The following is a 20,747-nucleotide window of genomic DNA, read 5'->3' on the forward strand; positions in this document are numbered from 1 at the left end:
GTAATATACTTAGTTTCCTTTATCTATGAAACGGTGCAATTCCAATTCAAAACTGGTAAGGTCACAACAAATTGAATCAAGCAAATGCATACATATGTCTGCACTACTTGATGCTAATGTTCACTTAAATGTTAGTTTGCACTTAAAACATGAGAGGAAATAGGAATCATCACAGTAGAGGCCCAATTTTAATCTCAATATGTTCAACATTTAAAAGGTAACTGTCAGTTAAGTATAGAGTCTGGAAGAAACTAAACTGGAAGGGGGACAATTTACAATATCAAGAAGATTTGGACGTTAAGGGTTTCACTGAAGTTTGTGACCTTAATTTGCTTTGACTTTGTTATTCCTACTTTTAGTGAACACCACACAGTTTCAAAAATTTAGACAACAGTGTTTGAACAGGATGCAGTTACCATATGAAGCTTCAACTCAAAATCTGGGTAAAGAAAAAAAGGCACAATGAACTTCAACTCAATTTTATGTGCACAAGAGTTGAAAAATCTGAGCCACCTTAAAGAGAAATTGATTCTAAAATTTATAAAACCTATAAATAATCAGAGGCCAAACCACTATATTAAAACAGATTCTCTAGCAAGTAAAAATCTTGCAGTTTAAACATACGCTTGTATCCACTTTAGATACAAGACAAAACTCACTCTTTAAAGTGGCTCCACCTTGGCAGATACATATATTTGTAATGAATGCACACCTGCTATATGTTGTTTATCAGTGAAAACACCCCAGCTGATTCACAAAGCTCTGATGGCAGCTATCTCATCTTCATCACAGTAAATACACCCCCTGTCCAATAACTAACTTAGTTTAGATTTCTAACCCTTCACATCAATGCATTGGGAAATTATACCCAGTAAACAAGAGCAACAAAACCATTTCTGTGACAGCAAATTATTTAGTTTAAAAATTTTCAAATCCACATCCGTTCATTAATAAATGGGTCAGACTATTTACCAAAAGCAAAGACAGATTAAAGCCAGAGTTTGCAGAATTAAAAATCACTGCAAATTAGGCTTATGTTAAATAACTGCAGATTATTCCTCTACACAGATCCCTCTTTGAATCTTTTAATATGCGCAGATGCTTTTAGAATAGGATCTGAATGAACTTTTCCAATACTCAAAGAATGAAGGCTTGTAACACTTCTAAGTAGTTGCTGGTTTGTTGCCAACCACATTATCAAAAGCACTGGTTACTAAGTAAAAAATGTTTTTAAGACTAAATTACAGTAAACATGAAAAGCTCCACAGTTTAAACCCAATATAAATCAACCATATCCAATTATCAAATTAAAACAAAATATATTAACTCCTGAAAGCTGAAAGCAAGATTTTTTTTTTAAAAAAAAAACATCACCAATGAGTACTTTGGACTTTTGCCACTTTTTTTTAAATTGTAAGGTTTTTTTGCATTTGTGTTTATTTTTATTTTGTTGTCAGGGACTCTTGCTTTCAACTTACACAGAAGTTCAAGTCTGTAACAGGTTGCAGCTCAGGTAAAATACCATGCACAGCATTTGATTACTTCAAAACAGCAGGAACACACAGGCTGAAGTGAGTGGTCAAATAGGGCTTGCTGTTCTCAAAAATTAGGTATAATGGCAAAAGCATTACCATCAATATCTAAAGTTCTCCAACCCTGGCTTCTGAGGCAGATAATAAACACATCAATTACTGGTAGATGAAGTACAGTTTTTTTGTTTTTTTAAAACTTATCTGTTTAACCAATAACCAAGTTTGTTTTTAAGTTACTTTTTTTGTGTGTCAGTTCCACCAATGAAAAGCATTTGGCTTGTAATTTAAAATCTATTCTTCCACATAAAGATTATGAAAATATGTTTGTGGAGGACAATGATGGAGGCTCAGATCACACTGCACCTCTTAGTCTTCCAACGTGAATATGCATCATACCAAAGTGTCTTGATCCACAGTGCACCGTTTTCCAAAGGAATATCAGTGGGCAGCTGACATGCCACCACTATGGAATATTCTAAACTGGAGACTGAAGTTGTCAGCAGGTGGCACCAGGGAACGGGGGGGAAAAATAGGATAGTTGAGATTGTTAAGGAGAATTCTAAAACAGTTCAGGAATTCATGCATATGCATTTACAGTCCATGTGAGAGTGACTTTTGGCAACTGCAAAGTGACTGAGACATGGCTTGCTTTAGAAGCATTGAAACGAAGAGGCATGTGTGTTTGGAGCCTTTTGTTGCTGTTGTTCTTGTCATTTGGTAGCCATCTGGTGGTGCTTCATATTGAATGTGAGAAAGATGCTGCACTCAGTTGACCTTAAAAATTAAATTCTTTTGTTTGTAGGTTGGCTGTTGGGTCAAAATTGTAAGTGCCTCCTTGTGTTGCTTCAGGAATGAGGCTAGGATCTTCATCAATCTATAAAAAGGAAAAAATAACTTTATTATGCCATAGTACATGAAAGGATAAATTAAATTTCTTAGAAGGGAATTCTGTATGATTTAATAACTTAAAATATTTGGGCAAATTAGTAATAACTTTATTGAGAAATGCAACAATTTAAAATTGAATGAAAAAGCGGCCACAAAAACAAAACAACAACAAAAAAAACCCTGCTCATTCTTGGGCTGGGAATGTGGCTTAGTAGTACAGTGCTTGCCTAGCATGCATGAAGCCCTGGGTTCAATTCCTCAGTATTATATAAACAGAAAAATCCAAAAGTGGTGCTGTGGCTCAAGTGGTAGAACACTAGCCCTGAGCACAGAGGGGCTTAGGGACAGAGACCACACCTGAGTTCAAGCCCCAGGACCAGCAACAAACAAACAAAACTCTGCTCATTCTTAAGTTCCTGTATCTGTATATTTACTTAGTCTGTCTGGACTTCATATCTATAATTGCTATTTCTTTCCAGTTAAAAGATTACAGATGCAACAAGAATTGTTTTACAATGTAATTTTGGTTAAGCCTGGCACTGGTGGCTCCCGCCAGTAATCCTAACTATCAGAAGGCTGAGATCTTGAGGAGGACATGGTTCAGAGCTAGCCCAGGCAGGAAAAGTCTGAGACTATTATTTCTGATTAACCACAAAATGCCAGAAGAAAAGCTGTGGCTCAAATGATCGAGTGTTAGTCTTGAGCAAAAAAATCTCAGTGACAGCAGACAGGCCTCAAGTTCAAGCCCCAGTACTGGCACAAAAACAAAACAAAACAAAACCCACCCCCCAAAAAAAATCTATATATCTATGTATTTTTTTTATTTTTTTAAGCCAGCCAAGTTTATATATATATATATATATATGTATATATAATTTTTAACAAAATATTTTTAAAAAGTGGGTGGTGGCTATTTCTAACAGCATACAGAAAAAACTTAACTCATATTAATAAAGGGGAAACTCAGTAAATTTACATTATACACAGATTTTGATTTATATGCAGACATACCATAGTTTAATATATACTTACATCATCACCAGAGAAATATTGATCTATGATTTCAAATGCTAATTTATATATGTCTTCATTTTCGTGTTGTTGCAAAACTTCAATTTTCTCCAAACCTGTTAAAAACCAAAATAACTAAGGAGATGCCCATTATAACTGTGTTCATTCTATCTATGGAAAATTGCCATGAATCTCAGGGCATGCCTCCTCCCATTCAAAGCTGACATAAGTCCATGGGACCCTTATTTTTCAATTAATCACTAAGAAGCTAGAAATAGAGCTTTGGCTCAAGTAGCAGAACACCAGCCTTGTCTGAAAAAGCTAAAGAACAGAGTTCAGGGCTTGCACGCAAGCCCCACTATTAGCAAAACAAAACAAATCAATCTTTAAAAAGGAGTTCTTCACAAACAGAATTAATGTTTTCTGAAAAATTTTGGAATGTTAAGACAGCAAACAAATAACAGCAATGTGCTTGATCATTTAATAACAATGTACTCTATTACTTTTCTTTCTAATCAATTGGCTTTAGAGTGCCAAATTTCAGTGTTCTACTACTTTTCTACTCAATTACTCTTACCTCCACATTCTTCTATTATTTCAGCGATTGTGCTTGCTTCATCTCCAGCCATTATTAGAATGTTTTTTAGACCATCTAGAACCACCTGAACCACTTGAGAATCTTTTACTGACAGTAAATTACAGAATGGTGGTATTACATTCTGTTGTACAAGGTACTCAACCTACAGAACAAAAATATGGGAATTATTTTTATTAAAATGTTTATCTTCTCCCCAAGAAGAATACAGAGATTAAAAATAATCGGTAATTAATAGATGTAAGAAAGTAGTGTACTTTCCAAAATAATAAGCCTGACAGTTAACACGTTTCCAAACTCACTTGATCTTTTCTCCCACTTATCGTTAAGTTGCTAATTGCCCAAGCAGCTTCCTTCTGAGTTCCAAAGTCCCCCTGAAAGTTTAGGAAAGAAAAAAGAAAAAAATGATCTTTACCCAAAAAGTCTCAGTTAAAATAGATTAAGGAGTAGTAAACTCATAATATGACTGACCTTAGCAAGCTGATGAATAATCATAGGGATCAATCCAGCATCTATCACAGCTTGAACTTGTTGCTGGTTGCCTGCTGTTATGTTGGACAGGAACCATACTGCTTCCTATAATTGAACAAAATGAAGCACTTCCTATGCTTAACAAATTTTATGTATGTAATAAAAACAAAATCACCTGAGTTGTGTCTAACAAGCAATTTGGTTATATAAGATCTTCTAGCTGGGCGCTGGTGGCTCACGCCTATAATCCTACTCAGGCACCTGAGATTTGAGGATCGCAGTTCAAAGTCAGCCCAGGAATAAAAAGTCCTTGAGATTTTTATCTCCAATTAACCATGAGAAAACTGGAAGTGGCGCTGTGGCTCAAGTGGTAGAGCTGTAGCCTTGAGCTGAGCTCAGGGACAGCACCCAGGCCCAGAGTTCAAGACCCATGACCAGGAAAAAAAAAAATCAAAAAACTCCTATTTTAATAAGGTTAAAAGGAAATACTTATTTGTTAAATGTCATTTGAAATATGACATAAAAATCCATGTTAATAAATTCTTTAATAAAAAAACTAAAGCAAAACAAACAAAAAATAAGGTTATAAGAAAACTTTTTTTTATCCATACTAGTTATGCCACGGGCCAGGAGTTTGGCCTAGTGGTTAAAGTGCTTGCCTAGCATGCACGAAGACCCGGGTTCAATTCCTTGGTACCACATACATAGAAAAAAGCTGGAAGTGGTGCTGAGGCTCAAGTGGTAGAGCTCTAGCCTTGAGAAAGTCCAAGGACAGGGCTCAGGCCCTGAGCTCAAGCCCAGGACTGGCCAAAAAAAAAAAAATAGTTATGCTGCATTAACCTATGCACTACTCTATTCAAAAATACACAAGCCCTCTGTGAAGATAGATATAATTAGGTAATGGTGATTGAGCGGTGAACAAAACATATCGTTCCTTATTAATTAGAGCTTATATTTCCGTATATTAGTTCCCGCTAAAAGACAAGCAGAATTTGCAGTGGCTCACTAGGTAGTTATACTTAGGAGGCTTCGAGTGGAAGGACTGAAGTTTGAAGCCAGCCTGGGCAAAAAAGTTCTCAAGACACTATCAGAAAGGAACAGAAACAGGACTGTCATTCAGGCTAGTCCATACAAGAACTGAGACTGTCTTGTAAAATTAAGTAGAATAAGGAGAGTTGGAGATGTAGCTGAGTAGCAAGTGTAAGATCTGATTTCAAATCCTAATATCACCAAAAATGTACAGAGCATGCCACTGAAGAGGCTGATTTCTGGAGGAACCAGATTTGAAGCCAGCCAGGGTGAAAACTCTAGAGACTCCATCTCCAATCAATCAGCAAAAAAGCTGGGCTACAGGCATGGCTCCAGTGGCAGCTATAAATAAGCAAGCTAAAGAGCATAAGGACCTGAACAGAAGGCCCAAAGCTCAAGCCTCATCAGGAAAGTAAAATAAAAAAAGGGAAAGCCAAGGCCAGGAGTTTGGCCTAGTGGTAGAGTGCTTGCCTAGAATGCTTAAAGACAGGGGTTCAATTCCTTGGTACCACACACATAGGAAAAGCTGCAAGTGGTGTTGTGGCTCAAGTGGTAGAGCTCTAGCCTTGAGAAAGCTCAAGGATGGTGCTCAGGCCCTGAGTTCAAGCCCCAGGACTGACCAAAAAAAAAAAAAAAAAAAAAGGAAAGATGCTGATGACTCACACCTATAATCCTAGCTACTCATGGGGTTGAGATAAGACTGTTGGATTTCCAAAGCCAGTCCAGGCAGAAGTCTGTGAGGTTCATTTCCAATTAAATCAGTAGCAAAATAGGAAGGCAGAGGTGTGGCTCAAGCATACAGCCCCACCCTTAAGTGGAAAAAGACAAATAAGAGCTTAAGGCCATAAGTTCAAGCCCCAGTAACAGTACAAATAAACCAGGACTTGAGGTGTAGCTCAAGTAGTACAGTTCCAAATTCAAACTCTAGTATAAGCAGAAGTAGAGAAGAGGAAAAGCAAAAAGAGCTAGACATGAAGCATCTGACTGCCTGCCTACCCAAGTATAAGGTTCTGAGTTTTAAAAAGAGCAAATTAAAACCACTATGGGACTCCACCTCTACTAGAATGGCCCCATTAATATTTTAATGGAAAACTAATGCTAGAGAGTTAAATTGCTGATGGAAATGTAAAATTGTGTAGCCACTAGAGAAAACAGTTTCATAGTTCTTCCAGAACCTATTATTACCATGACATAGCAATTCCTAGCTATATACACATTATTGTAATTTTCATTACAACATTGCTCATAATAGCCAAAAGGTGAAAACAACCTCATGAAAAGGAATGAAGTTCTGATAGATACTACCAGATGGATAAACCTTCAAAATATATGTGAAAAATGTGAAAGAGGAAATAACACTTAAGTACTTAAATTACACCAGTTAATAACTTTGTGTATCAAGCCAGAACTCTGAAAGGGAACAATTTTATGATACTTGAGTTGAGGCACTTGATTTTAAGATAATGCATTAGCCACTGGTGGTTCAAGTCTGCAATCCTAGCTACTCAGAAGGCTGAGATCTGAGGATTGTGGTTTGAAACCTGTCCAGGAAAGAAAGTCTCCTTATCTCTAATAAACTACTCAAAAAAGCCAGAAGTGGCATTGTGGCTTAAGTGGCAGAGCGCTAGTCTTGAGCACAAAAAGATGCAGGAACAGTGCTCAGGCCCTGAGTTTAAGCTCCAGGATGGGCAAAACCAAAAAACAAACACAAAACCTTACCAGCTCTATTAAGATACAGTAGCTCATGTGCCTAACCCTAGTTGCTCAGGAAGGTGAAATTGAGATGACTGCAGTTGAAGGGCAGCCTCGAACAATTACAAAAGCAAACTAGCCACTCCCATGGGAGATTTTATATATTCTTTTGCCTAATAAATATTAATCTAATGATTGTTGCTATTGATCAATCAATAAAACCAAAGTAGTCTAATCTTTAAAAAAATTTTTTAATGAACAGGAGAAATAACAAAAGTTGAAACAAATAAATTAGACAGATTTCAAACAATTCTCATTTTTAAAAAACAATTTTCATTTTAACTAGTGGCTTTAAAGAAAAAAACAATAGAAAAAAGGGAACAGTTTAAAAAGGATATATGCAAAGGGATAGAAATGTAAGGATGAGGACTTTACATGCCTTACCTTATTTATTTTTTCTTTTGGGTGTGATAAGAGATTTGGGAAGTGTGATAGGACATCACAATTGAGAACAACCTGGGTCTGCTCATCAGTGCCAGTCACTATATTGCCAACTGCTCTCAGTGCTGCAGTCTGGGTAGAGATAAAATGTTTTCTATCAGTTTGTTTATAATAAAACAGATTCTGTATTTTTCACAATCCTGGAAAAATTTATAAAATATAAGAAGCAAATGACAAACATTTGTTTCATCCCTGGACAAAGCAATAAGTAAATTCAGTAATTCTGAATTTTAAACCAAAGTCTTCTAAGAAGAAATGAAAGTTCAGAGAAACATGTAAAAGAGAGTTAAGAAGTTTCAATGTCTGTATATCACCTTTAAAATAATTTTAAGTTATTTTAATAAATGGAGATTCAGAACATAAAGCATATTAAAATAAATATAATAAAGTTCTACTTTCTTTTTTTTTTTTCCCAGGGGTCAAACCACTTTATTGAGGGACGGAGGCAGGGGAGGGGTTGTAAAGTCTCCAAAGACAGCAAACTGGCGTCCTTGACGCGGCAGGCCCCGAACACGTAGTCTGGAAAGCTAAAGTTCTATTTTCTTAAACAGCTATTTTTATCGATTGTTAAACTAGCAGCATAGAAAGATTTTTTTTTTTGTGTGGGTCATGGGGCATTGTACCTGAGCTCTAATCCTGGGCCTGGGCACAGTCCCTGAGCTCTTCTTCAGCTCAAGGTTACTGCTACCCTTGAGTCAAGCCCCACTTCCCATTTTCTAGAGGTTAATTGAAGATAAGAGTCTCAGGTCCTTTTGTGCCTGGGCTGGCTTTCAACCATGATCCTCAGATCTCAGCCTTCTCGGTAGCTAGGATTACAGGTATGAGCCACTTCGCCCAGCAACATAGAAAGATTTTTAAAGGCCCGAAACAGGCCTACATTTCCATTTCCAGAAGTGTAATGAGCAGATTTAAGGGCACCTAACTAATCAGAGCCAGAAGAGAAAGGATACATAGTTAGAAGGCTACTATTATTATTTGAAGGACAGAAAGTAAGTCTGAAATAAAATCTGTTACTCTAGACAAGGACAGATGAATTTGAAAGCTATATAAAAACTGAAAGAAACTGCTAACAATGAGAAATGAGAAGAGCCTGAACCATACTTTCCATTGAAAGGAGTACAGGTAGAGGGCCAAGTTTGTGAGAAAAGTTGATTGGTTTCCATTTTGTCTGGGTGAAATGACAATAAAAGGCTTCTTCTCATTTCTTGTTAAAGCATTTTGTACTAAAAATATTTCTTAATGAAACATTCTTAGAGAATATCTCTAAAAGGCCAAGAACAATTAGCTATGTGGCTCTGATACTCATCAGAAAATCTCTACAAGTAACAAAAACGGAAATCAACAAAATCAGGCTCAGGAGACTAGTTGGTGCAATCTGAGATGTGCCAGTAAACTTAACTAAAACTTTGTTGATTATACTAACTAGTGTACCCAAAAGAACTGTGTAATACTGAAGAAAAACTGAAAATACTTACTTGGACTTTCACTTCCTGATGGCTCAGAAGGGGCACAAGGAATGGCACAACGCCTGAATCAATAACCATCTGGATCTGCTCATTACCTCCATCTGTCAAGTATGACAGAGCCCAGACAGTGTCTACAAGGATCTACAGGAAGTAAAAAGAATAATCCATTGGCATATTTGTCTACATAAAATTCATAACACCTCAGGAGGAGTGACAGAAAAAGTAAACAAATTTTATGTTTTAGCTTCATGGCAAGATGATTTTGAGTAATGTAATGGAAGGTGCTTTGCATGCCAACCCCCTAATCATTCTTCACCATCAGAAGACACAGAAGTATGGGATACTTTTACCCAAGTTCTGAATTTATGTGGCAAATGGATAAGTTTGAAAGAAAATAGAAAAGTAATCCTCCCTGGCCCTCAAAATTTGATGCTGAATAATTAAATGAAATACTCATATACATTATTGAGGCCAATACACTATGTTGCTTCAAATCTAGAAGACATAAAATAATTTCTTAGCCAGGCACCATGGCTCACACCCGTAATCCTAGCTACACAGGAGGCTGAGAACTGAGGATCACGGTTCAAGCCAGCCTGGGCACTAAAACGTGAGACTCATCCCTAATTAACTGCTAGAAAACCAGAAGTGGCACTGTGGCTCAAGGGATAGAGCGGTGGCCTTGAGCTGAAGAGCTCAGGAACAGTGCCCAGGCCCAGAGTTTAAACTCTAGTACCAGACAAAAACAACAATAAAATCCACAAACAGAATCCAACAACATTTTCTAAAGCATAAACTTTTTTTTTTTTTTGCCAGTCCTGGGCTTGAGCTCAGGGCCTGAGCACTGTCCTTGGACTTTCTCAAGGCTAGAGCTCTACCACTTGAGCCTCAGCACCACTTCCAGCTTTTTTCTATGTATGTGGTACCAAGGAATCGAACCCGGGTCATCGTGCATGCTAGGCAAGCACTCTACCACTAGGCCAAACTCCCAGCCCCCTAAAGCATAAACTTTATTCATCCAACAAATGACCAGGGAAATGTTAACGAAGGATTGATAGTAAGTATTTAATAAGTTAAAAGTATATTACATAAAGGACTAATACAAACCTGAGAATAGTGTGAAAAATAATTTGTGAATGTTCTGGAAAAATAGAAACACTATAACATCAAAAAGGTAAGGATAAAAGCTGTGCCAGAGAGCTCAGCACATCTATTTGGCAGTGAGATGGTCATCTTTCGGAATATCTCTATAGCTGTTTTGATGGCAGATCTGCAACCTATTCTAGCAGTAATGAGTAATTATGATTTACACAGAAACCAAAGTCTTACACTCTCCAAATGAGCAGCCTACAACTGAAAATAATTTGTCACGCTAATAACCAGGAAAATATCAACACAAAAGATTGTTAACAATGCTGAGATGAATCTCTGACAAGTACTGAACAAGGATTTTAAAGTAACAACTACAAAAATGTTCCCATGAGCAATCATGAACATGATTGAGACAAAAAGAAGAGTTTAAGGGGGAAAAAAAAAGAATATGATAGTGGGTGGGAAAGTGGGGTGAGGGGGTAGACCAATGAACTCAAAGTTAGAACAGCAAGAAAATGTGGGCTACCACACAATGGAATTTTATTCATTCACTAGAAAATTATACTGTACCATTCGTAAAGAAATGGAAAGATGTGGGAAAAAATTATGTTAAGTGAACTAAGCCAGGAACAGAGAGACAAAGGATGCATATTTTATATGCAGAAACTAGATTTAACTTCATTAAAGTTGTAAGTAAATACATGGTATATAAGTGTATACAAATATATTTAACTGAAATATGGTGGATTCAAAGAGGACCCAAACAATGAAATTCCTTAGAAAGGCAAAGGCAAAGTTCAACAAAATAAACACCAGTAATAGGTACTTGGAAGGGGTAAGATGGGGTGAAGGGGAAAAGGGGAGATGAATTAAGAGAATTCAGTCAAGAATTCAATGTGTAGCCTACAAAATTAAAAAGAGGGGAAGGGAAAATGGGGAGAGTTGAGAATTTTGAAAGGGATGATATTGATCAAGATATACTGTATTCATGTGGCTGGGAGTTTGGCCTAGCACATACAAAGACCAGGGTTCAGCTCCTCGGTACCACATTCACAGAAAAAGCTGGAATTGGTGCTATGGCTCAAGTGGTAGGGTTCTAGCCTTGAGAAAAACCAAGGACAGTGCTCAGGCCCTGAGCTCAAGGCCAGGAGTGGCAAAAAGAACAAAAAAGATACATTTATATTTATGCATGGCTTCATTAAATGGCAATTAATTTATACAACTACTTAAAGGTAATTTTTTAAAAGTTAGATTAATAGAGAAATAATTTAATCTGAATAAGAGAACACACAAAATTGAACAGTGAGCAGAGCCTCACTGTCCTGGGGCTTGAACTCTGGGCCTAGGCAGTGTCCCTGAGCTGAAGAGCTATCCCCGAGCCACAGCCCCACTTTTCATTTTCTAGTGATTAATGGGAAGTTTCACTTCTTTAATGCCTGCTGGCTTTGAACTGGATCCTCAGATTTCAGCCTCCTGAGTAGCTAGGATTACAGGTGTTGAGCCATGGAGCCCGGCAAGAATAGCTCTTTTATGTCATCAGAGTTTCTATAAACAGAGCTGAAAAAAAAATTGAAAATAGCAGAAAATGTTCCAAATAGAGGGATGATGTATGAAAAGCTAGAGTAAGTTCCTGCAAAAATAATAGAAAGGAATAAAAAGATCCATTTAAACTGTCAAAAAAAAAGAAAAAAGAAAAGGGTATTATAAAAAGTTTAAGCATAGGCAGGGTGAAGTGACTCATGCCTGTAATCCTAACTACTCAGGAGGCTGAGATCTATGGACTATGGTTCAAAGCCAACCCGGGCACTAAAGTCTGTGAGATTCTTATCTCCAATTAATCATCAGAAAACTGGAAGTGGTACTGTGATCAAGAGGGAGGGCAGCAGCCTCAAGCTGAAGACCTCAACACCTAGGTCAAGGAGTGGGACAGTAGCCTTGAGCTGAAGAACTCAGGGACAGAGCCCACGGCCAGAGTTGAAGTCCCACAACTGACTCCCCCCCAAAAAGTTTAAGCATAAAGGCAAACAACAACAAAATATAAGCCTCCCCAAATACCAAAAGAAATTAAAAAAAAAAGAAACCAGGTAAAGAATCAAGCACACAGGTTGTTATAGAAAACATCACTAGAAATACAATCAAAGGATATAAATGGACTTTCAATTGGTTTTCAATTCAAAATGAGATCCCCAAACTATGCTTCACATGAGACATTATCAGCAAGGCATCAGTGGCTCAGGCCTGTAACTGTAGCCACCTGCAAGGCTGAAATCAGGATGATCATGGTTGGAGGCCAGACTGAGCAGAAATTTGTAAAACTATCTCCTCTGATGGAAGAGAAGCAGTGATATGAATGAGATGCCAGCAACAACAGGAAGCCTAAAGGAGGTGGACTGGGGCAGCAGTGAGACCTCATTTCAAATATAACTAGCAGAAACCAAGGCTAGTGGCACAGCAAGCTCAATACTCTGAGTTCAAACCCCACTACCTCTCCCTCCCCAAAATATACAGACCTAAAACAGAAGTAATTTGGGAAGTCTAAAAACAGAGAAAATTACAAAAATATACCAAAAAAGCGACAGAAAAAAAAAGGGTTGCAGGGCCGAGAGTTTGGCCTAGTGGTAGAGTGCTTGCCTAGCATGCATAAAACACTGGGTTTGATTACTCAGTACCACATACACAGAAAAAGCTGGAAGTAGTACTGTGGCTCAAGTGATATGGCACTAGCCTTTAGAAGAAAGCCCAAGGACAGTGCCTAGGCCCTGAGTTCAAGCCCCAGGATGGACAAACAAGCAAACAAAAAAACTATAAAATTTCTAAACACTATGACAACATAAATAACCTATCAAACTCCATTGGGTTTGCTGAAAACAATTACCAAAGGAAAACTCATAGCCTTAAAATCTTATTAAGCTTGTGCTGACACTAGCTCACACCTGCAATCCTAGCTACTCAGGAGATTGATATCTGAGGATCAAGGTTCAAAACCAGCCCCTGCACAAAAGGACCTGATACTCTTATCTCTAATTAACCTCTACAAAAAAGGGAAGTGGGGCTTGGCTCAAGGGTAGGGAGGTAGCCTTGAGCTGAAGAGCTCAGAGACAGTACCAAGGTCGAGTTCAAGTCCCATGACCCCCCCCCACACACAAAATTATTAAGCTTGTTTGAAAAAACAGAATGTACAACACCAAGACTAATGTACAATGTAAACTGTGCATTTGTATTTGTATGTGCGTATTAGTTACTGGGTATTGATCCTAGGACTTCCTGTATGCCAGGCAAGTGCTCCATCTTCTGGCCTTGACTTCAGCCCTGTTTGTACTGTTCTGGAGATACAGTCTTTGGGTGGCCTTGATTTTGTAAATACCAGCTAAACTATGGATTTTGAGTGATTATGATGTTAATAAAAAATGCATGAGCTATGGGATAAAAAGTAAACTGTAGATCACACTAATAGTGGTTTTCTTAAAAAGTTAAAATAGAAGGTCTTGCTGGGTGCTGGTGGCTTACAACCTATAATCCTAACTACCCAAGAGGCTGACATTTAGATAGCAGAAAACTGAGAAAAGTCCGAGACTTCATTCCCAAAATAATCAGCAAAATGCAGTTCTGGAGGTGTGGCTCAATATCTTCAGTATGCACCAGACAGTTACAGTAACCAATTCAATTTAGGGATTATACCTCTTCATTTTGATTCTCTGAAGCTTCCTTCTCCCTTTTCTTGTTTTCCCTCTCCCCCTTTCCCTCTCGTTCCCTCCCCCCACTTTTTTGTGCCAATACTAAGGTTTAAACTGAAGGCCTAGGCACTGTTCCTGAATTTTTCTGCCAAAGGCTAGTGCTCTACACTTGAGCCACAGCCCCACTTTGGGGGGTCTTATTGGTAGTTAATTGGAGATAAGAGTCTCACAGACTTTTCTGCCTAGGATGACTTTGAACCGTGATCCTCATATCTCAACCCCCTAGAGTAGGTAAGATTGTAATTGTGAGCTATTGGTGCCCTACCATTTCTATCTTTTGCTGGTTAATTAGAGGTAAGAGTCTCTTGGATTTGTTTACTGGGCTGGCTCTGAAACACAATCCTTGGAATCTCAGTATCCTGAGTGGCTAGGATTATAGGTGCGAACCACTGGCATCTGACATCCTGACATGCTCTACTCACACTCTCTCCCCCTCTCCCTCTCCCTCCCTCCCTCCCTTCTTCCCTCCCTCTCTTTGGCCATTCCTGGGCTTAAACTCAGGGCCTGGGCACTGTCCTTGGGCTTTCTCAAGGCTAGTACTCTACCACTTGAGCCACAGTGCCATTTCAGACTTTTCTGTATATGTAGTTCAGTGTTGGTGGCCAAGTAACACCATGTCTAATAACTTTCTGCTGAGACAAGGCAAGGCCCAAGAGGCAGGGTGCAAGACTTGATTACCATTGGTTACAAATGTGTTATTGTGTATCACTCTCTGCTGAGACCTAGAGTGAGGGTATATTAGCTGGAGGGACTTCCTCAGGATGGGGTTTTATTGGAGAGAGAGATTTCCTGCCTTGATGAAGCCAGGTGGCATCTTGTTCGTGCCCCCGGGCAGGAAGGCTGAGTGCAGGAGGACAGTGGGCCCTCTCCTCTTGCTGCTCGTCCTGATCTGGGCGTGTTTTTCCCCATCCTTCCTACTAGTCAAGAGGGACCAGGGACGAAGGACCCCGACAGTTCATAGGAATTGAACTCAGTTCTCAAAGGACCCCGACAGTTCATAGGAATTGAACTCAGTTCTTCATGCATGCTAGGCAAGCACTCTACCACTAAGCCACATTCCCAGCCCACTCTAACATTCTGATATCTGGGAAGGTCTGAAGACTATATAACTAAGATCAGTTCAGACCATTTAGCTAACACTCCAACAAAATCTCTGGACACTAGAGACTCAGGAACTTCCTTGGTTGCCAATACTTCACATGTCACAGACCACTACTGGAATATTAAGTGTTGTCTATAAGATTCTAATGGGAGAGTATTACTAGATATTTACATCTGGTCTTTCCTGAATGCCACCTTATCTGCCTTTTTGTCTTGTAATTTTTAATCTGTATCCTTTTTGTGTAGTAAACAAGCATGAATCAAATAGCTTCTTGAATTCTGTGAGTCACTTAAGTCATTAATCCAAAGACATTGTTGGGAATCCCAATACATTTAGCACCCACTGTCACCATCAGGTGTCAGTGCATAACGGATCTACTAAAAGTAATAAATTACATTTATACAAGAAGAAAAAAATATGGCTACATTTGTATCACATATCATTAGACAGACACTAACAAGTTATCTATCTTTCCGAAGTATGGCTGCATAACTTCAAAAACAGCAAGAAAATTAGATGCTCCAGAATTATTGTGATTGAAAATTAACTTTCTACAACAGACAGAAAGTAAACAAATGTTGGCTCTAGTGGCTCACACCTATAATTCTAATTACTCAGGAGACTACAATCTGAGGATCTCAGTTTAAAGCTCAGACCATGTAGGAAAGTCCACAAGACTTATCTCCAATTAAAGAAGAAAAAGCCAGAAGTAGAGCTTTGGCTCACTTGGCAGAATGTCAGTCTTGAATGGGATTAGGTTGGGGAAAAGCCAAATGAGAGTGTGAAGCCCTGGATATCAGGCCTTGTACTGGCACAAATAACCCCAAAACAACAACAAAAGTACTACAGCAATACTTCCTTATCTGTGGGGAATCCCACATTTACCACTATCTCAAGTAGATGCTGAAACAGCAGATACTGCTGAATCCTATATATGCTGTTTCTTCCTACACATACCTATCATAGTTTAATTTATAAATTAGGCACAGTAAGACATTAACTATAGAAGCTAGATAACAATTATGAATATTTCTGGAATTTTCCATTTAGTATTTTCATACTGCAGTTGTCTACAGAGAACTAAAACACAGGAAAGTAAAACTGTTGAGAACTGTCTGTTGTCTCTAACAATGAAACAATTAATTTAACTATAATAGTTTGCTTATTAAATGATTTAAGCTACCAGCCCAATTTATCTTTAATCCCATTCTCAAAAAGGGTAAACAAATACAGCAGTGGTACTTACTAGACACTATGTTAAAAATGAACTATACAATTTGTGGGTGGAGAAGAAAAGGAAAAATTGGGAGAGTACAAGGCATTGTCCACCTGATTTATTTAACTTAATCCCCTTGTACATCACCTTTATAATAACACTAATTTTTTTTTAAAGTCAGTGCTAAAACAAAAACATATACACATTACAGAAGCTGATACACTGGTAAAATATGCTGACCCTTGTCTAAAAAGCCCTCCCTAGTCCCATCAAGAGTAAATTCCACATCTCAGCTTATGCTTTACTTACGTTTATGTCTGTATGGTATATGAGGACACATAAAGCAGGCAAGATCTGAGGAAAGAAAATAAATAATAAGTAACAAGAGTTGATGGATATGACTTTTTCAGAATAAACAGTAAAGTGACACATAAAGTAGTAAATATTGTTTGTAGGGCAAGAAAAAAATGTTAAATTTGTTAGAATATCCAAAAAATGAAAATCTGATAAATTCTAAAAAAAGCCAAAAGCCTATTTCAAAGTCCAACTAAAATATTCAAATAAATCTGGCAGAGATTAATTACCTTAAAGGAAAACATCTGTCTTCAATAACCTTTTATATGACGTTAAATGTCAAGTGGGAAGAATGGAGATGCAAATATACAATTATTGCTTTTTAAGAAAAGTTACTGTCATTGTTTCACTTACCTGATTTAAAATGAAAATATGGTTTTTAATAAGCTGTACGAGCCATAATTAAAGCTTTCTCTGTGTGGTATTGGGGTTTAAACTCAGGGCCATGTGTTTGCTAGTCAAGTTAGATATCATATTTCTCCAGTCCCAATTAAAGCATTTTTTTTCTCTTTTTGCCAGTTTTAGGGCTTGAACTCGGGGTCTGAGCACTGACCTTGGGTTTTCTGAAGGCTAGAGCTCTACCACTTGAGCCACAGTACCATTTCCAGCCTTTTCTGTGTATGTGGTACCGAGGAATTGAACCAAGGTCTTCATGCATGCTAGGCAAGCTACTCTACCACTAAACCAAACTCCTGGTCCCCTTATACATCTTTTTTTTTTTTTTTTTCCAAATTCTAATATTTAAAAATTCTTCCCACAGCCCTTGGGCCTGCTCTTTCCTTTAACAATGTACTTTTCTCTCTTTTTCAATTTAAATGTTTGCTTTATATGTATTTAAAGTATTGGTTGGCAATACTTTGTACATAATGTCACAGATAATTGTGACAAGGATGGCAACACTGTGTATGAACAGATCCCTTCCAAAATTCTGCCTATCAATCTACTATCATTACCACAAACTCCCCCCACAATCTCCAAGTCCTACAGCCACCTACCTCAAGCTCCTATTTCTCTTAATAGTATACTTTCCTTTTATTAAACTTGCTTTGCCACTTAAAAATTCCTCCCACAGACTTACGCTAAGTACTTTTACAAAATAGCAGACACAGAGTAAGGATGTGAATTAGAAAGATACACAGTCAACAATTCTCATTAACGTCATTAGTGTACTCACTAATGTTATTTGAAGAAACTCCAATTTTTTCTCCCTGTGATGGTACTGGGATATAAACTAAGGGCCTCTCAAGTTGTTGCTCAATTTTTTTTATACTCATGACAGCCTTCTACCACTTGAGCTATACTTCCAGTTTGAAGTTTTTGCTGGTTATCTGGAGATAAAGAGTCTTATGGATTTTCCTGCCCAGCCTCCTTTGCTTCTCAAATCCTGAGTAGCTAGGATTATAGGTGAGGGCTTCCTGGCTCGTGTGTGTGTGTGTGTGTGTGTGTGTGTTCCAATACCTGGCTCGTGTGTGTGTGTGTGTGTGTGTTCCAATAAGCAAAACAGTAATAAAACTTTGAGATTTATTTTCTTTTTTCTTTTTTTTCTTTCTTTTCTTTTTTAGTGGTGAGGTCTTATGTTTGGTAGGTAAGTGCTCTACTACTAGAGCCATACCCAAGTCCCTTCCCTTTTGAATTTTTTTCTATTTGAAGTTTTCTAAGTTTTCTTTTTATGAAAAGTCATTAAAAATGGGACTGACTTCTTTCAGTTGTGGGGCTTTAACTCTGGGCCTGAGTGTTGTCCTTGAGCTCTTTAGCTCAAGACTAGTGCTCTACTCCATTAGCCACAGCACCACTTCTGGTTTTCTGGTAGTTAATTAGAGATTCTTATGAGTCTCATGGACTTTTTTTTTTTTTTTGCCAGTCCTGGGCTTGAGCTCAGGGCCTGAGCACTGTCCTTGGACTTTCTCAAGGCTAGAGCTCTACCACTTGAGCCTCAGCACCACTTCCGGCTTTTTTCTATGTATGTGGTACCGAGGAATCGAACCCAGGTCTTCATGCATGCTAGGCAAGCACTTTAACCACTAGGCCAAACTCCCAGCCCTCTCATGGACTTTTGTGCCTGGACTTTTGTGTCTGGGCTTGCTGTGAACCGTGATCCTCAGATCTCAGCTTCCTGAGTAGCTAAGATTACAGGCATGAGCCACTGGCACCTGGTTGACCTTCTTTCTGATAATGTAGAATACCCAACTTTTATTTCACAGGAATCAGTAATCACTTATAGTATGTTACTTGCAAAATAATTAGAATATACACTATTTCATTCCCTGTGCATGAACACCTAAAGTATAAACATAAGGAAAATATTCCATCTGGCCTTTACAATTCTTCATTTACCTCCTGAACTGTCTCCATAGGCGGTGGGGGGTCCTTATTCCTGCAGAGATTGACAATGACCCATGTGACGTTCCGAAGGAAGGTGATGGGAATGGAGGGATTGATGAAGGACAGAAGAGGTTTGACAACTCCCAGTGATATGACATAATCTCTACATTGAGGACCATCACCTACAGAAATGAAAATTGTATTTTAAAATAAATTACATTCAGGATGAGAAAGTTTGAAATGTATGCAATGGCTCATGTTGGGACACTGATGTTCTATGTTTCCTCACCATTATTCAAAAGCATCGAGTGCTGTTTTTCATTCTTAATTTTAGGAATACAAATTTAACTTACCACTAAAGATACAAATTGTATCCTTCTATACCTTTTACACTTAAGAAGTATCACCTTAAGTTAGTTTTTATGAGTTAAGAATATAGTCGATGCACACTAAATTCAGAGGAAACATAGTAGTTTATGGCTATGCCAACGTAGGAAAAAAGTTAAGAGTTTTAATTTAAGTCTTTTCATCCCTAAATTCAACTTACCTATAATATTTCCCAAAGCCCATACTGCTTGTTCACAAACATTCTGATGTGGTGAATGAAGAAGTCTCAGAAAAAGAGGTACTGCATCTATTAGTTAAAAAAAAAAATTACACTGGAAAAATGTTGACAAATTTATAGATTATAGATTTCAGTCTCAACAAGTTAATAAAACATACAAAATCTGGCACACTGTCGCCCAATTATAGTCCATTGGATAAATGTGGCAAGCACTTGATACTTTTAACTTAAGAAGTTACTAATTTCAGTATTTTCCCCTAGTAATATTTGGGTAACACACCAATTGACAATACCTAAAGGTTGCTATTGTATCACTGACTAAAAGAAAAGTAGCATGAAATCTTTCCAATAATTCATTTTTTCAATGTAACCTTATATATAAACTTTAGTCATAGAATTGTAATTCTTAACACAGGATTTACAAGAGATTTGATTAATATCATATTCCGTCTACTTTATGTTCCTTTTTAAAATAAGGAATCATAATTTTCACTATTAGGTGTTTCATTAGCACAGTAGGTAGAGTACTAGTCACATAATTTTCACTCTTCACATAAGCTTACACACTTTACTTATTTTCACCAGAATAAGCAAGGCCACTTTGTTTTCAATTTGAACTCAATGTAAATCTGGGGTATTTTTGCTCAACATGTGTGCTACCTTATTAAAAATAATTCATACCTTGCCATGTACTGGTGGCTTAGACCTATAATCCTAACAAGTCAGGAGGCTGACATCTGAGAATCACAGGTCAACACAAGTCTGGGCAGAAAAGTTCCTAGACTCATCTCCACTTAAGCACTCAAAAAGCCGAACAGCTGGAAGTGGAGCTGAGGCACAATTGGTAGAGCACTAGCCTTTTCAACAAAAATAAATATGTCTTAAAAAATGTCTATAACTCAGGGACAGTGCCCAGGCCCTGAGTTCAAGCCCCAGGAATGGCACAAAGGAAAAAAAAAGGTTCATCAGTTGTAAGTGTATAAAACGCAATACTTTTCAGCACTATTACAGAGGTCTGCAGTCACTCCAATAATCAAACCTAACATTTCCATCAACTCCCCACCCTGTTCCTCCAAGAAAACTCCCATCTAGGGCAATCACTCCTGATTTGCTGTTCTGCTATCTGCTCCCCTAGCCCAAGGTAATCATTAAATATCTGCTTTCTATCTGCATAGAT

The 20,747-nt window shown here is 37.9% G+C and overlaps 1 protein-coding gene across 3 annotated transcripts in view; it reads right to left on the reverse strand.

Moving 5' to 3' along the window:
- Nucleotides 1-1,069: 1,069 nt before the first annotated feature.
- Kpna3 (karyopherin subunit alpha 3) overlaps nt 1,070-20,747 on the reverse strand; it is a 64,139-nt gene continuing 44,461 nt past the window's right edge. For all 3 annotated transcript variants that reach the window (XM_090342176.1, XM_090342177.1, XM_090342178.1), the window contains exons 8-17: nt 19,553-19,639; nt 19,018-19,187; nt 16,639-16,683; nt 9,195-9,326; nt 7,663-7,791; nt 4,498-4,602; nt 4,329-4,400; nt 4,009-4,171; nt 3,453-3,547; nt 1,070-2,406 (exon numbers count right to left, since the gene is read on the reverse strand). In XM_090342176.1, coding sequence (XP_090198302.1) covers nt 2,308-2,406; nt 3,453-3,547; nt 4,009-4,171; nt 4,329-4,400; nt 4,498-4,602; nt 7,663-7,791; nt 9,195-9,326; nt 16,639-16,683; nt 19,018-19,187; nt 19,553-19,639 — 1,097 coding nt within the window. In that variant the 3' untranslated portion in view covers nt 1,070-2,307. The remainder of the gene's footprint in view (nt 2,407-3,452; nt 3,548-4,008; nt 4,172-4,328; nt 4,401-4,497; nt 4,603-7,662; nt 7,792-9,194; nt 9,327-16,638; nt 16,684-19,017; nt 19,188-19,552; nt 19,640-20,747) is intronic.

Source organism: Megascapheus bottae, chromosome 11, assembly GCF_031878675.1.
Source record: "Megascapheus bottae isolate mThoBot1 chromosome 11, mThoBot2.hap1, whole genome shotgun sequence".
Taxonomy (NCBI): domain Eukaryota; kingdom Metazoa; phylum Chordata; class Mammalia; order Rodentia; family Geomyidae; genus Megascapheus; species Megascapheus bottae.